This window comes from Rattus rattus, chromosome 7 (assembly GCF_011064425.1).
Source record: "Rattus rattus isolate New Zealand chromosome 7, Rrattus_CSIRO_v1, whole genome shotgun sequence".
Classification (NCBI taxonomy): domain Eukaryota; kingdom Metazoa; phylum Chordata; class Mammalia; order Rodentia; family Muridae; genus Rattus; species Rattus rattus.
The window spans coordinates 9,146,196-9,161,430 of NC_046160.1; the positions used below are offsets into that span (position 1 = coordinate 9,146,196).

Consider the following 15,235-nt stretch of genomic DNA (forward strand, 5'->3'; position numbering starts at 1 on the left):
AGTATGAATGCCTTTGCTCCAGAGCCCCACCAGTGTCCCTCAGAGTCGTCACCTAGCATTCAACTACGTTCAAACCAACTTGTCTGTTCACCTGCCCAATGTAAGGGCCAAAATAGCGAGATTTACTGAAATTTAGGAAAAGCCACTCCGGCTGTTACGACTATTCAACTTGGTCTGATCAAAATCTTGAAATTCTTAAAGTGCCAGCACCATTCAAACTAACAACATCTTCCAGCATGACCCTGACAGTTTGCTAGTCTCACTTCTCATTATACCGGCCAGACCCTGACCCGAGTGAGACAGACAGTGAACCTCCTTTAACCCTTTAAGTCCTTAGGTGTGCTAAACCTTCATCTCCCTGGTTCTCTCAACCTTGGGCCGTATGAAAACGCTGCTCTGTGTTTTCCATCCCTTCCAAACCTACACAACTTTCAAGGCTGAGACCAACTGCTACTTTTGCCGAGAAGGTAGACCTAGCACGAAAGAGAGATAACCACTCCCGGGGTTGCGGTGCACGGCAGTGGTCCGGCACTTGCCTGGCACGCATGAGGCCAGAGGTGAAATTCCACACACCTCGCCACACACACAAGTCCTTCTCCCAAGTGCCCAGTGCACATTAAAACCTGAAATCTATCATGCCTGAAGTTTTATTTGATTGCTCTTACTGCACACTTTCTCTGCTTGACTAAGAGGTCTTATTATTTGGTGGCCCCCAAATTATATTCTACAGTGTCTAGACTAACACACACATGTGGAGACGGGGCTCAGCTCAGCCCCATCTAAGGACAGAAGAGCTGGGACTTAACTGGTAGGTACCGGGGTAAGTTTGCCCACGGGAGAATTGCACAGAAGGTGGCAACCATGCATTGTTAACTTTTCTTGTCAGGTGAGAAGAGGCCTCCAGGAGTTGGTCCAGGAAGAGACTACAGACAGTCATTAAGGCCTTATTACCCAGGATACGCCCATAACCATGTGACATGTGGGAAGACACGAGAGCTAGTGTGGTTTCTGTTCTTTAACTGTTTTGAGACAGGATCTCAAGTAACTGAAGCTGACCTTGAACCCCTGATCTTCCCAAGTGTTGGGACAAGACATGTATTCCATGGTTTTGTTTATTTTATTTTATTTTTACTTTATTTTCGGCAGGGTCTTGTGTAGGCCAGGCTGACCTGAAACTCACTATGTAGCTGAGACTTCAAGCTCTTTAGCCTTTGAGAACTAGAACAGGAAGTAAGGTATCAAAGTAACATCAAAGTTGACGCTATGGGCTTCTGAGACAGATAACACATCAAGTTCAAGGCTACACTTTGACTGTTCAAAGATCAGATGCCTGAAGTCTTCAAACAAATAAGTATTCCTGGCAGCGAGATGAGCTGCAGTGTAACTCGGAGTGTTTGTCCTTTACTGAGAAATGAAAAGAAATGTTGGCATCGCCAAACGCACGGTCTCCTTGCCTCAGACAGGGAGCTCGTTACGTTCTATACGTTTATCTTAAAACTGTAGGAGAATGTTACTGCTTAGTGATTCTTAACACTACTCTTAGCTGTCATAGCTCATCGTGTAAGCGGACCTGTCATCTTTGGAGACTTCTGAGTTACATGGCATCATAGATATGAGGAAACAATAGAAATGCTTCCTTTCCACACAGCCAGCGCATCAAAACTGAAATACTCATGTTTCTGAGGCACCTGGGACTCCAACCCAGGGCACTGTGCGTTCTAGACACGCGAGGTACCACCAAGCTATACACTTCACCTTTGTGTGTGGGGGAGGGGCTGGTTTTTTTTTTTTCTTCTGGTTGTTTGCTCTTTTGATTTTGAAAGGGATAAGTTTGCTTTGGGGTTTTCTTTTCTTTGAGGCAAGATCTAGTAAAGCCTAAATAGGCCCCTCAACTACGTAGCTAGGTTGACCTTGAACTCCTGATCCTTCTGCCTCCACTTCCAGAATATTAAGATGCAGGTATATACCAAGACCCTTCGCTGCTTTTGAGGCAGGTCTTGCTGGGTAGCCTGGATGGCCTTAGGCCTACAGATCTCCCTGTCTTTGTTTTTTTTTTTTTTGTTTTTTGTTTTTTGGTTTTTGGTTTTTTTTTTGTTCCTGTCTTTGTTGAGAGCTGGTTTATAGGCATCAGTCACTATGACTGACTTTTTTTCCTAACGTTGAAAAAATATATTTTTTCCCCCTAAAGATGAAAAGTCTGTTTAATTCTGTTTTAAAGCAGTCCTCTATTTAAAGGGAAAGGCAAATTAGAGATAGTATAAGGATTTGAATAAAAATTAAAATTTAGGATATTCACTCTGTATTATTGAATAATTTTAAAATCCCTCCCCCAACTCGCCCATTGATTTGTTTGGTTTCCTTCTTGTTTTCAGGCAGGGTCATGCTAGGTAGCCAAGCTGCTCTGGAGCTCACAGCAATCCTCCTGCCCCAGTTTCCCAAGTGCTGGGATTATAGGCAGGAGCCACCATAGGTGACTTTTTCTTTTTCTTAGCCTAAATTTATTACAATTAATCAACATTTAATTCACATTCAACAAGTTTTTAGATGTAAACAAATATATTTAACTTTGTACATTGACGAGAATTTCCATGACAAAATAAAACTTTAAATATAAAGGTACTGGACTTCACCCATTTGAAGGACTTGAATATCAAAGTCCAGGTCTTAATTTGTAAAGGATGTCTACAGCACATGAATGTTGTCTCCTGCGTTCTTCCTGGGTTAGATGATACCCACCTAAATACCCAATGATACATGACAAAGGTTTCCTGGTGCTCTTGCTTTTCAGTGGGCTTCCAGAAAGTTCAGCGTGTCTGTCTGCATCTGAGGAGAGAAAGAAACATGGAGACACCAGTGAGGCAGTTTCTTCTACCTTCAACACACAACACAGAAATAAAGGGTGCAGGTTGGGGTGGGGGGAGTTGCGGGGTGAGGGGGGAAATGCAGAGCACCCACCCCGCTCCCACTACTTCCTCTGGAGAGAGAAAACTGTTTTGAGTTTCAGATCCCTGTACTGAATGGGGGCCTCACACCAACGCTCACACTAAAGCCGATGGAGTGTAGGTCTCACACACTCCATGTGCTCCCCTGAAAAGTGATGGAAACGGGCTTCCTTTTTGGTTGTGACATTCCTACATTATGACAGAAAAATACTCAGACTACACTCAAAGTGAAGCAGATCCTAACATAAAGTTAATGTGGCTTGAGACAACTCAAGGCAACACATTCAGCCGCCTCCTGGCCTAGCTGGAGTGGGCCTCACTCAGAAGCCTTGGCTTCCCTCAGATGGTGGCCGGGCAAAGCCATTTGGTTCTGTCACTGCCCTCGGTTCCCTCCCTCACACATTGATCCTTGGGCTGAGGTTTTAAAGGTGCGTGTACACCCAACAGCCACAATGTGAAGGTGGGCCCTGACCAAGGAGTCTTCCTTTCAGAAGAGGAAATAAAAACGTACAACATAAGCACTGTACTTTAAAGGAGCTGTCATCGAGATAGGGTCAGCGCAACACTACCATACCATAGAGCTGAGGTCAACACAGATCGAGGGACCAAAAAAAAAAAAAAAAAAAAAAGAACTGTTAAATTAGCCATTGTCACAAGCTCATCAATTGCCTTAGCTGATATAGGTCTATAATGTTTATGCTTTGCCCCATCTCCAAATGTATGACAAATGGCGCCTCAGGGTTTTGAGCCTAGTAAGGGTCTTTTCCTCTTGCAAGCTGAGACCAGTCCTAGGCACACAGACAGAAGTTGCCTTTGACACCCACAGGTGTCCTTTGCATTTATCGTCAAAACATATTCACTTTGGAACCTAAAATAACTTCAAGATTGTGCTTGTTGTGAACACTAGTCCCTTTTCACCAGGGAAATTAAAAAAAAAAAAAAAAACCCTATTAAACAGATGGAGGAAACAGCATTTAAAAACATTAAAATAGACGGGGCACTTGCTGCAGGAAGCTTAGAAGCCCCAGTAACTCTGTGCCCCGAGCACTGTTTACCCGTGATGCTACCATTGACAACTACACGGCCCTGCTTCCCCTCCGCTCGGATGAGGGCCTCTGCAAGGGGTCGTGAGGCTTCCACCTGTTACTGAAGAACCACGAAGACAGAGGCAGAAGCAAGCACATCTCTAGCAAGCGCATTACCCTGTGAAACACCGGTGGAACCACCGAGCGCTAACACCAAAATCTTAGTCATGTTTGGGAGAGGAGACAAGAGAAAACATTCATTTGTTTTTGTTTTCTTCTCCATTAATACAAGCAGCTTGAGTGAATTCCTCAGTATTTTGGACAAAGGCACCCTCCATAGTCCTAAGCAACAAGATACACTTTTCCCTTTAGTCTGCAAGAACACCAGGGAAACTTGTCAACGTGGCTACAACTGACAGACTGATACCGGATGTTATCGTCACTTTGACAAGAGCCACCAAACCCAAAGACGGTCATCACCACCATGCAAACTGGGTTTCCGCTTGGAACTGCGGCAAACTGCCTCTAGTTTCTCAGACTCTTGCCGATTGTGTCATATTCCCGGGGAAAGTTTACAAGTCCCCCTCAATGCTTTGTAGCAGGATCTGCATTTCACTAGTAAGTCTACTTTAAAGACAGTAATTAGTACAGAGAGTAATCAGTCAATTAGGAAGAAACTAGGTTGAAAAGTGCTAAGGTGGCCTAGCCTGGCTTTAACATAAGAAACGTGGGAGCCGTTCAGTAGGACACCACATTTGGCTCACAGGAACATTTGCAAACCTCGCTGTGTGATCAATATTGCTGCATCCTGGTCTATATAGGCCAGGCTACACCAGGCTGTCTGTCCTTGGTCCCCAGATTACTCACCATCTCCAGCTTAACACAGAGGAGGCCACTACAAGTGTGTGGACAAAGGAAGCAACTGAGGACTATGCACAGAAGCCAGAGGGAACCCAAACTGGCAAGATCTCATTCACGTCACTGACTGGGCATAAGCTCTTTTCTTGAGCTTCCTACAGCAGGGCATGCATCGAATATTGACACATTCATGCCAGCCTCTGACTTTTTCTCTGATGTACTGGAAATACTGGAGGTGGAGGGAGATTATAAAATACAAAAGCTTCAAAATACACACGACTAATTAAAATGCACAAACGAGGGCCAGGAAGATGGCTCAGTAGGTAAAGGTACTCGGGGCACAAGTCCGACAACTGAAATCTGGATTCTGCAATCTAAGTGTGTCCCTGTCCCTGGGGAAGATGGGAGATAAAGGCAGAACCTCCAGAAGCTCACAGGCCCTCGAGGCTGGCTTATGAAATGCTGCCTCCGACAAGGCAGGCAAAGGCCAACAGCTGTCCTGTGACCTTCACAAGCACGCTGTGGCCTGTGTGCTTCTGCACCTTGCTCTCCACACGAGTAAACTCCCCCCCCGCAAAAAAAATACTGACATGCTCTTTCCAGATCTGTCAAACAAAATCATCAGTAGAAACAAAACAGAGAACTCAGGTGCTATAAAGCAGTTTTTGATAGAAATGTTTAGCCCAGTGTAGTGGTGCATGCCTTGGATCCTAGCTCCCTGGAGGCAGATCTTTGCAAGTTTGAGGTCAGCCTGGTCTACATAGAGACCGTCCCCCCCCCCCACACACACACACACACACACACACACACACACACACACACACACACACACACGCAAAAGGAGGGGGGGTGGTGTTTAGAAATACAGCATAAAGTCAAAGACAAAGTAGGAGAGAAGAGTTGGCCCCACAGATCCGGCAGTAACCTTGCTAAGATGAGGCTTCCAGAGATCAGGAAACCTTCTAACAGAAAACAGAAAGGAGCAAAAATAAGTGGCCAGAAGTGTAAGTGCCTTTGGGTCTTGGCAGTGGTTTCTACGTCACTAGTAAGGAGAACTAGAAGCTAGCAGCTCTGTCTCATCCACCAGCTGCACAGGGTGTCAAAGATGGGGACATCTGCCAAGACTCCTCAGAGGTGGGCATTCCTTCTCTCAAGACAGTAGTTGAGAATATAAACTGGGTTTTTAGGAGACTCCTAATTCGGGTCTCCGAATTTTAATCTTAATATGGCTATAAAATTCAAATGCACCATGACAGCAGTTGCCTCTGAAGAACATTTATCAGGAAGGAAAAAGGCTACGTGACTTGAAACCACTTGCACAACTTAAAAGAACGATTTAAGGGACATACAAGTAACCAGTTTACAAGTTATCAGTTTAAGGGCGCAGAAGTTACAAGCCCTTGTGGCTCTTGCAGAAGATCCTGGTTAGGTTCCCAGCAGCCACACTGTTGCTCAAAACCACCTGTAACTCTGGGACCAATGGGGTTTGACTTCCATGTGCCATACAGATATATGGTACACATACATACATGCAGGCAAAATACTCATATACATAAAAAATTTAAAATTTAAGTAACCATTGAAGAACAAATTTCTATTAAAGGCACACACACACATACCCACACACACACACACACACACACACACACACACACACACACACACACACAGAGCAAACACTATAAAAACAGGCAAGAGAAGCCACGGTATATGGTTTCCCTCCTGCTACTTTCGAGCTGACAACTCCAGGAAAGTGCGTGGGATTGCTAAGAATAACTTTTGTTGCAAATCTAAAAAACAAAACAAACAAAACAAAAAACAATCCAAAACTCCCCCACGGGGTCTTGGATACTCGCAAAATTGATGGCTACTTAATCATTTCTGCAAGATGGCAAGGCGGCAGGGGAATTCCCACCCGCTCATGGCCAGAGGGGGAGGATTAGCTGTCTCTGAAGTGCTGCAGATGTGTCCCTTAAGTTAACTTCAGTGTGAGGGTTCTGAATGTCAAGTATCTGTGCTCAGGTTTAAAAAGTTTACATAGATATCACACATGAATTCTATATACTTGTGGTTCTGTTCTGAGATAGGGTCTGGTATTAGACTCACTATGTAGCCCAGGCTGGCCTCAAAGGAGTGGCAATCCTTCTGCCTGTGCCATTCCTGTACAAGATGAACAATGGGGAAAAAAAAATCTCATCCCGTTTTTCCTAGTCTCCCACTTCCCTTACTGCAATTATTAATTCTTACAAAATCGCAATTAACAATATTTCGAGCCTTAGTACATGCTCCTTAAGGAACACAAAAGGTTATGGAATTGGTTCCTCCATACCTACTGAGTCAAGTTCTTAGGTGCTGGTCATGCTTTTCTGGGGCTGCAAGCTTTGTGGCTTCCCCCTTCTGGCAGGCATCAGAAGACCCAGGAATCCCTACAATAGTGGTTCTGGAGCTGTGCCCAACGGAACTAGTTCCTTTCCTAATGCTACTTGTTATTCCAAATGTATCCACCTCGACTCTATTCCTCAAGGCTTGAGAATTACAAACTCCCATCTTATCTGAAAGTACATCAGCACTGTATCAGTAACCATTGTGTCTTACAGAGATGGAGTAGTCAACATTTGCATTCTCGAGCGCGCATGCACACGCGCACACACACACACACACACACACACACACACACACACACACACACACACACACACAAGCGCGAGGGGCTATTCACTTCCAATGGATCAGAGACTCGGCTGCCTATAAACATTAGGTTACTACAGAGCTGAGATAAAAGCATCTACTGAATAAGAATGTACAGATAAGAGAAAAGATAAAGTAAAAATCAGCTAGATGCTAGAAAAGGAGCTCAGTAAGTACATAGCGACCAACCCTGACATTTTAAGTTGTAAGGTAAAAACTGTCCTGTCTGATTCTCTGTACTTCAATGGAGATAAAGAAGGAAATAGTAAGGTTTTTATTTTTTAATTTCATTGCAACAAACGGGTGATCTCCCCTCACCGTTTTCCATGCATTTGAAAAGATAGAATATAGATAACTTAACCCTGAATTTAATTTTGGCAGCATGGACTCTTAAGTGACATGGCTAGAATGAAATGGCACAAACACACTTCGCTGAGGCTACTCAAAGATGACATGGAAAAACACTGAACGTCGACCGAGAGCCAAAGGCCAAGTGGCCCACACAGAGCTGGTTCCTCTGCCGATGACTTCTCTTCCGCTTGTTGGAAACAAGGATGATACTGGGCCCCGGCCAATCACTAATTTTCTGTCTGAAATATTTCAATTATTCCTCCTAAAAATTATATAACAATGTATTTTAAGTCATCTAAACAGTTTGGGTGGATATATTTATTTCCTAGTTCCTTAAAATAGGTGAAAAGAATAGCAAGTCCCTGACCTCAGAAATGCCAGGACAGAACCACAGATAAGCCTGAATTCTCGACTATTGCGATGTGAAGCAGTCAGCCCTCCATGCGGGAGACCGAATGGTCACGGATTTTCTCTGTTCTTATAGGGTTCCTGCCTTGAAGCTTAAAAATCTTTCAACTTTCAATTTTCTACTGAAAATTATTTTTATAAATAAGGAATTCTTTTTCAGTCGTCATTTCGTTTACGGACATCCTCTTCGAATGAAAGAGAACATCTCATAATGATGTGCTTTTGTGTTTTTGTTTCTTTGAAACAAAGTCTCATGTCACCGAAGCTGGTGGTCTTGAGTTCCCTGTGTAGCGGAGGATGACTTTGAACTACTCATTCTCCTACCCTGACCTCCCCAGGGTTACTGTGCTCCATAATCAGTTTCTTTCATAGAAAAAGCACCTGAGTGGGGCGGTGGTGCACACCTTTAATCCCAGCACTCGGGAGGCAGAGGCAGGAGGATCTCGTGTATTTGAGGCCAGCCTGATCTACAGAGTGAGCTTCCAGGACAGCCAGGGCTACACAGAGAAACCCTGTCTCAAAAAAACAAAACAAAACAAAACAAAACCCAGCCAAAACAAAACAAACAAAAAACAAAACGAAAAAATAAACAAAAAAACCCCCAAAAAACAAACAAACAAAAAACAAAGAAAGAAATGAAAAAAAGGAAAGAGAAAGCACCCAAATATCTTTAAGAGTTTCTACTCTAAAAAGGCCATAAGGCCAACTGCCCTGTTTTTGTTTTTGTTTTTTAATCCTTTAAGGAGACAGTGTATGGCTCACGGGAGCAGATAACCTTAGTTCTAACAACAGCAACAGAAAACGAAACATGAGCAGACTAGCTGAGCTGGAAACGAGAGTGAGCCACAGAGACGCCAGACTGATAACGGATGACCATGAAATGGAAATCAAACGGGACAGAGAGCGCTCAACCACAACAGGTGGGGCCTGGTGAAAACTGGTGGATGCTCGGGGGTGCTCTTACAGAGGGTCCTTACAGGGACTTCAACATTTCTACACTAACAAACACAGGATTGGTTAGGAAGCACTGTGTCTCCTACAGACTGTATGATGGCTGCAAAGGCTCCTGGGAAGACAAAAGCTTTGTCAAGACCTACGATTCCTAACTGGTATAAATTAGCAAATTTTATTAAAACCCAATGAATCCTTACGACTGGATTGTGCTGTCTCCTTAGGGGCTTTTTTATCATCCTTTTATCATCCACTGCCACACTACCAAATAGGCAGCCGTGCTTCAGTTAAGGTCCCTATGGGCAACTGTGTCCCAAAAGCCCACTGGGTAAGGTCGCCTCCCCCACCTTCTGATTAGCGCTACTCTGAAAATTTACAGGGGTTTCCATGTTGTTTCTCGGGGTGGCGTGGTATAAATGGCAGCAGACAAGAACAATGTTTAAAAAAAAAACAAAGGCTGTACACAAGAACTTATGTTTATTGCAAACAAACAAACAAAAAGAGAGAGCGAGGGAGAGAGAGAGGATGGCGAGGAGCGGAACGTGTAAGGTTAAGAATTGAAAAGCGTCTTACATTCTGCCCTAATGGCAGCATAGTTAATAGCAACAAACGGCCGTCTCGCTGCCTGCCGCAGCCGCAGGGTGTTTTTGCAGACCTGACGAGCAATTTTTGTGAAATACGTAGTATGAAGGAAGAAAGCTTGGCGGGTCTTCACGGCCGACTTGGGGCTCCCGGTGTTCCGGACCGGCATGCCCTGCAAGGCCTGCCGGGACAGGTGGCTTCTCACGCGCGGGTCCTGCAATTGCGGAAAACAACGGAACGTTCAGAAGAGAACTTGCCAAAGCACGCACACGGCCACTTGGAAGCATCTGTAACTCAGGAACCTGCCTCTCAGGGAAACGCAGTGTGCCCGGATGGTAAGGGCAGGCGTGGAACTCAGTCCCAGATCAGAGGGGCCACCACCATCATTGAGAAGCTGGGAGCCGCCCTGTGGGAATCCTGAGGGGCGTCCTCCACCTCTGCGGATTCGCCAAGCTCATCAACTACCGTTCACTCAAGACTGGGCCCTTCTTGGCACTCCACAACAACCAAGGAAAGAAAAGGATCCATTTGCATTTGTTATTTTGTGTAACTGATGTTCTCAACAGTATCTAAAGGTTACAAATTGTTTTTAAAACAAGACTGTGAGCTCTCCTCTCAGGAAAACACTTCCCACACACATTATTCTTTTTTTTTCCCCCCTGAATAATCTCAAAAGACCAATATTTTGAATACCTGAAAAATCCCACTTCTCCTAGCTTCTGCGTTCACACCCACCATGAGCATACAGCCTATATTTAACAATAAACCCAGCTTCGTTCAGTTGTAAGTTGCCCTGTATTGCATTTCTGTTTCCCAGGAAGAAGCCGATAGCCAGGAAACATGGCGTTTAACCGGCACAGGCTCCGCTCACTCACCTCTGCGGCAGGGCTGGGAGCCTTCTCCTCGTCCGTCTGCGTGGGCATCTTCAGACCTCCGTACTTTTTCCAATACAGCCAGCAGGTCGCACAGAGTCTACACTGCATATTAGGTGGGCCCCAGGAATACCACTGGTGAGACTGTGTGGCTGAAGACAGAGGGGAAGGGACGCCATGATTTAACCGAGCCTCAGAAGCCACAGCTAGCGTAGAGGGTCCACAGCAGTCGCTTACGGTAGACTACATGGGCTAGTTTACAGCTGGTTTCCCAAGGTTGCAGGCCAAGCACGAGAAAGTGCAGTGTGCATGCGCATGCGTTCTCAGTACCCCAAAGATATTAGGCTGCTTGTTTCCACCACACAGAGCAAATGTTTGTCTATTAAGAGGAGTCACATCTTGATTTATGCCTCAGGCTGCCGAGATTTTATTTTGTTAATTAAAAGTGATTTCATTATGTAGATGTCTAGAAATAAGCCTTTTGAAGGATATTATTATCACTCTTAGTTCCTTGGCAGTGTTTAAAACCGGAACAGAACTGTTCAGAAGCTCTCATGAGGACTGCTAAGGACCTGAGGAGAGGCCTCACTGGTAAGTCAGGAGCCAAACAAAACCAGAGACCTGTCTGTCGTTCCTTTACTCAGGAACCAAAGATCTTACTTTAGAATTTCTCCCTAAATACGGCAAGCCCTGAAGGCTATAAATCCCCGCCACGTGAGTGTGTGCAGCTCATGTGCGTCATGCTTGGTAAGGCCTGGCCCCAGCTGATTTGACGCTTGGCTGGACACTCGGCCTATGTCAGCCTCTGCAGCTTACACTCGGTCCCACAGGAGGAGCCCCTGAGTGGGAGCCAAAGAGGAGTGGGGACCGAGGTGGGGAGACAGTTAAAAACTCAGGCGGGGACTACTACATCCTGGGAACAGTTGCCCTGCCTGTAAGTAACCACCACCCAAAGCAGTCAGCTAGTGCAGGAAGGTATCCACAGACAAACACCTCCCACACCAGCTCACAAAGGGTAAAAGCTGAGCTATACAGACTATAGCTCGGTGCTAGAACCTGGGCTGGGCACAGTAAGTCCCTAGGTCCAGTGCCCTACCCACACTGAAAGGGCCAGAAAATAGACTGTTCCATTTAGTTGCCCTTAGCAAATTCAGAATAATTTCCGTATCATGAGCTGCTCTTGGAAAATTCCTTTCAAAGCGAGGCCTAAACCCTTTTCCTCTTTTATCTTAAAACAAACAATAAAGGTGATGTTTTTTTCAGACAGATTTTGTGCCAACATTTTTATTACATGTATGGTGGGTGCACAGAAGGCCAAAGGTGCTGGATACCCTGGGGCTAAGTTATGGTTGGTTGTGAGCCACCTGGTGTGAGTGCTGGCCACCAACTCAGGTCCTGAGCTGAGCGCCCGCTGGAGCACTCGTGAGCATGGAGTGTGGTGGGCATGGCTCTGGTAGACCTTACCCTCATGTCTTCTGCCTTACTTCTGCCGTTAGACTACATCTCTAAAGCTGGCCACCAAGGTCTATTCCCTTATTTGACCATTTCCTCCTAAGGCTGACCACCAAGGCTCAGCTATCAACGTCTACATAACCAAAAGCCTCCTTTGGCTCACCTAATAACATGCCCGATTAAAATCAAACACCATGCTCTAGCACGACGTTTTTCCTTGTACCTTTATAAACTGCCATTTGCCTATGTGCCTGTCTGTCCCCTTCTCTATCCAGAGGCTGTCCTTTGTCCCCAACTGGAACAAATATCCCTTCCCCCTTATTTTCTTCCCCTCATCCTGTATCTCCTATGTTTGTCTCTTATTCCCTGCCCTCTGGGGCAAATAAATCTTTTTGTGTGATAGCTTGATCTTGGGTCCTGGGCCAATACTATTCCTTAAACTCTACCACAGGGCTAGCTCTCTAGTCCACAACTGACTTTGTTTAAATACAAATAAGGGTCCCAAGGACACATGTGCACACACACACATACATACATCCACCTGCACACGTCTACACGCACATAAGAACCCACAGAAGAAACATGGCTGTGCTGTGGTGGTCCATGCCTGTGATTCACTCTCTCTGGAGGATGCTGAGGCAAGGGGATGGTGAGCTGGAGGTCAGCCTGTGCTCATGAGAGACTTCATAGGAGACCCTGGAGGCCAGCCCGTGCTCATGGGAGACCCTGGAGGCTAGCCTGTGCTCATGGGAGACCCTGGAGGCTAGCCTGTGCTCATGGGTGACCCTGGAAGCCAGCCTGTGCTCATGGGTGACTCTGGAGGCTAGCCTGTGCTCATGGGAGACCCTGGAGGCCAGCCTGTGCTCATGGGAGACCCTGGAGGCCAGCCTGTGTTCATGGGAGACCCTGGAGGCTAGCCTGTGCTCATGGGAGACCCTGGAGGCCAGCCTGTGCTCATGGGAGACCCTGCCTCAAGAACCTGACACACATAGCAAGGACAGAAAGGAGAGCTTTTGCTGTCGTTTGAGATTTAAAATAAATATCTACCGTGTGGGCTGCTGGCCAGACCATCTCACCAACCCATACAACACCAAGGGCACACATAAGAACCCTGCAAGCAGTAAGGCCCGAGGCCAAAAGCAAATATCATAACCTGGCATTTCCCCACCTGGTACCCTGGGAGCTCGAGGGCTGTGAGCATTTGTCATCCTCACACCTGCCTCTCCTCAGAAGGATCAGACACAGTTAATTTGTCTGAGGACACTGAGGAACTCCCAAGAGGGGATTTAGTATGTATCACAGTACCGTGGATTGGGCAAAGCGGATATAACTGCACACAGTTTAAAGAAGGAGAGCTGCCAGCAAACACGTCAGACCCACAGGAGAACACCAGAGCAAATAAACACACGCTCACCTTAGCAAGGGTGCTCAGCCAATGTCCCTGGTCCCAGCGTGGGCTTGGCGGGTTGGGCACCTGCTCAGAGGAGACACTGCCCTGCCTTTGAGCAGCAGACATGCTTTCTAGAAGTTTCTCGATAATCCACCCACAGGACAGTTCCCCACTTAGCCAGGCACCGCCTGAGAGACTTACCATAGCAGCTCTCACAGGCTCGCCCTAGGAGCGCGCTCTGGGGCTGGAACGGGGTCCCCACAGCTCCATTCACAGTGCCAGCCTTGCCATTGCTGCTGGAGATTTGGTTGGGATTTGGTTTGCTGCTTTCAATGAAACAGAGGGAAATGATGAAATAATTTGTAGGACAAGGCACCTCCTTACCAATTTACCTTCCCTGAAGTACGGACAGATACTTAATGTATCTAGTGAGGAAGACAGACTGCGGAAAGCGGGTGAACCCTAAGGTGAACCCAAGCATGGGAGACAGTGAAGGAAGCAAGTGAGAACGGAGTATGATGGCGGGCGGGCAGGCGGGCACAAAGATGCTGTGATGGACTTTGTACACCAACCTAGAACAATAATAACAAGCCGGAAACACACACACCAAACAACAAACAAACAAACAAACTGAAATACACTGGCACACACAATTCCAGGAATGGTAAGGATAAATAAACAAAATAAAACCAAAGCCCTCGTTTTTTGCAAAACAGAGCTATACAAAGCCAGAGCCTTGTGCGGGGCACCCTGAGGCAAATGCAGCGTCGCCTGTGCCCATCCAACCCAGGGCGATTTCTTCAGAGCACACTGGGCTTTTGAAAGATAGAAGTCAGTAGACTTTATCCTCATCATAAATTTTCCTGAGGAAAAAATTTTTGATCGAATGTTAAGCTAAAGGCAGTGCTGTGCGGCTGGGAGAGCCCTGGCACCACTGCTGGTTGGGATGAGGCTGTGGTCTCTGCATTGCTACGGAGGGGGCCAGGAGAGGCAAAGCTGCAGCTGAGCCCTGTAGGGCCACCCTCCACACCACAGCCAAGGAGCACCTGTCCCAAGCTCAAGATAAAAATTCACAGTACATTCGAAGTTTTATGAGGCAGTTAACAATTGGATGAGAACACTTTTGTGTTCGTGTTTTGGATTTTTTCCCCCTTCTGTTTAATAAAATACACTTTTAGGAGGAAAAAAGACATGGGTCAGGAGGCCAAATGCAAATTTATCAGACACTGGTAAGACTGAATGCAGACTTGTCTGCACAGCTATAACACTTTGAAACACATAGCCCGGACCTACCGTGATGCTTACTGTGTAAACAGAGCTGACAGTAGGCTAACCCCTGCTCAGAGCTGTGCCTACAGAAACTGTAAGGCTGCATGCATAGTACATCATTCAGAAAATCCAGACTCACTGAGGAGTAAACAAAGACCTGCCCCAGCAGAGCTTCTTTCTAGGGAACCTTTCCTCTCTGCTACACATCGAGACCCTGCCTCATTCACAAACAAACAAACAGACAAAGGAAACAGGTTTTGTTGTTTGTTTTTGTTTTTTAGAACAAAAAGAAGTGGGGCCAGGCATGGCACACCTTTGATTTTGTCCCTCTGAAGACAGCTGCAGTGGGATCTGTGAGTTCAAGGACAGCCTGGTCTACAGAGTGAGTTTTAGGATAGCCAGGGCTATGGAGAGAGAGAAAGAGACTGTGTCTCAAAAAAGAAAAGA

General features: G+C 46.0%; 1 protein-coding gene across 1 annotated transcript in view; it reads right to left on the reverse strand.

The window, feature by feature from the left end:
* Positions 1 to 15,235, reverse strand: part of Mta3 (metastasis associated 1 family member 3) — a 119,042-nt gene that overhangs the window by 20,811 nt on the left and 82,996 nt on the right. The window contains exons 12-15 of the mRNA XM_032908765.1: positions 13,721 to 13,845; positions 10,681 to 10,829; positions 9,797 to 10,019; positions 2,737 to 2,823 (exon numbers count right to left, since the gene is read on the reverse strand). Coding sequence (XP_032764656.1) covers positions 2,737 to 2,823; positions 9,797 to 10,019; positions 10,681 to 10,829; positions 13,721 to 13,845 — 584 coding nt within the window. The remainder of the gene's footprint in view (positions 1 to 2,736; positions 2,824 to 9,796; positions 10,020 to 10,680; positions 10,830 to 13,720; positions 13,846 to 15,235) is intronic.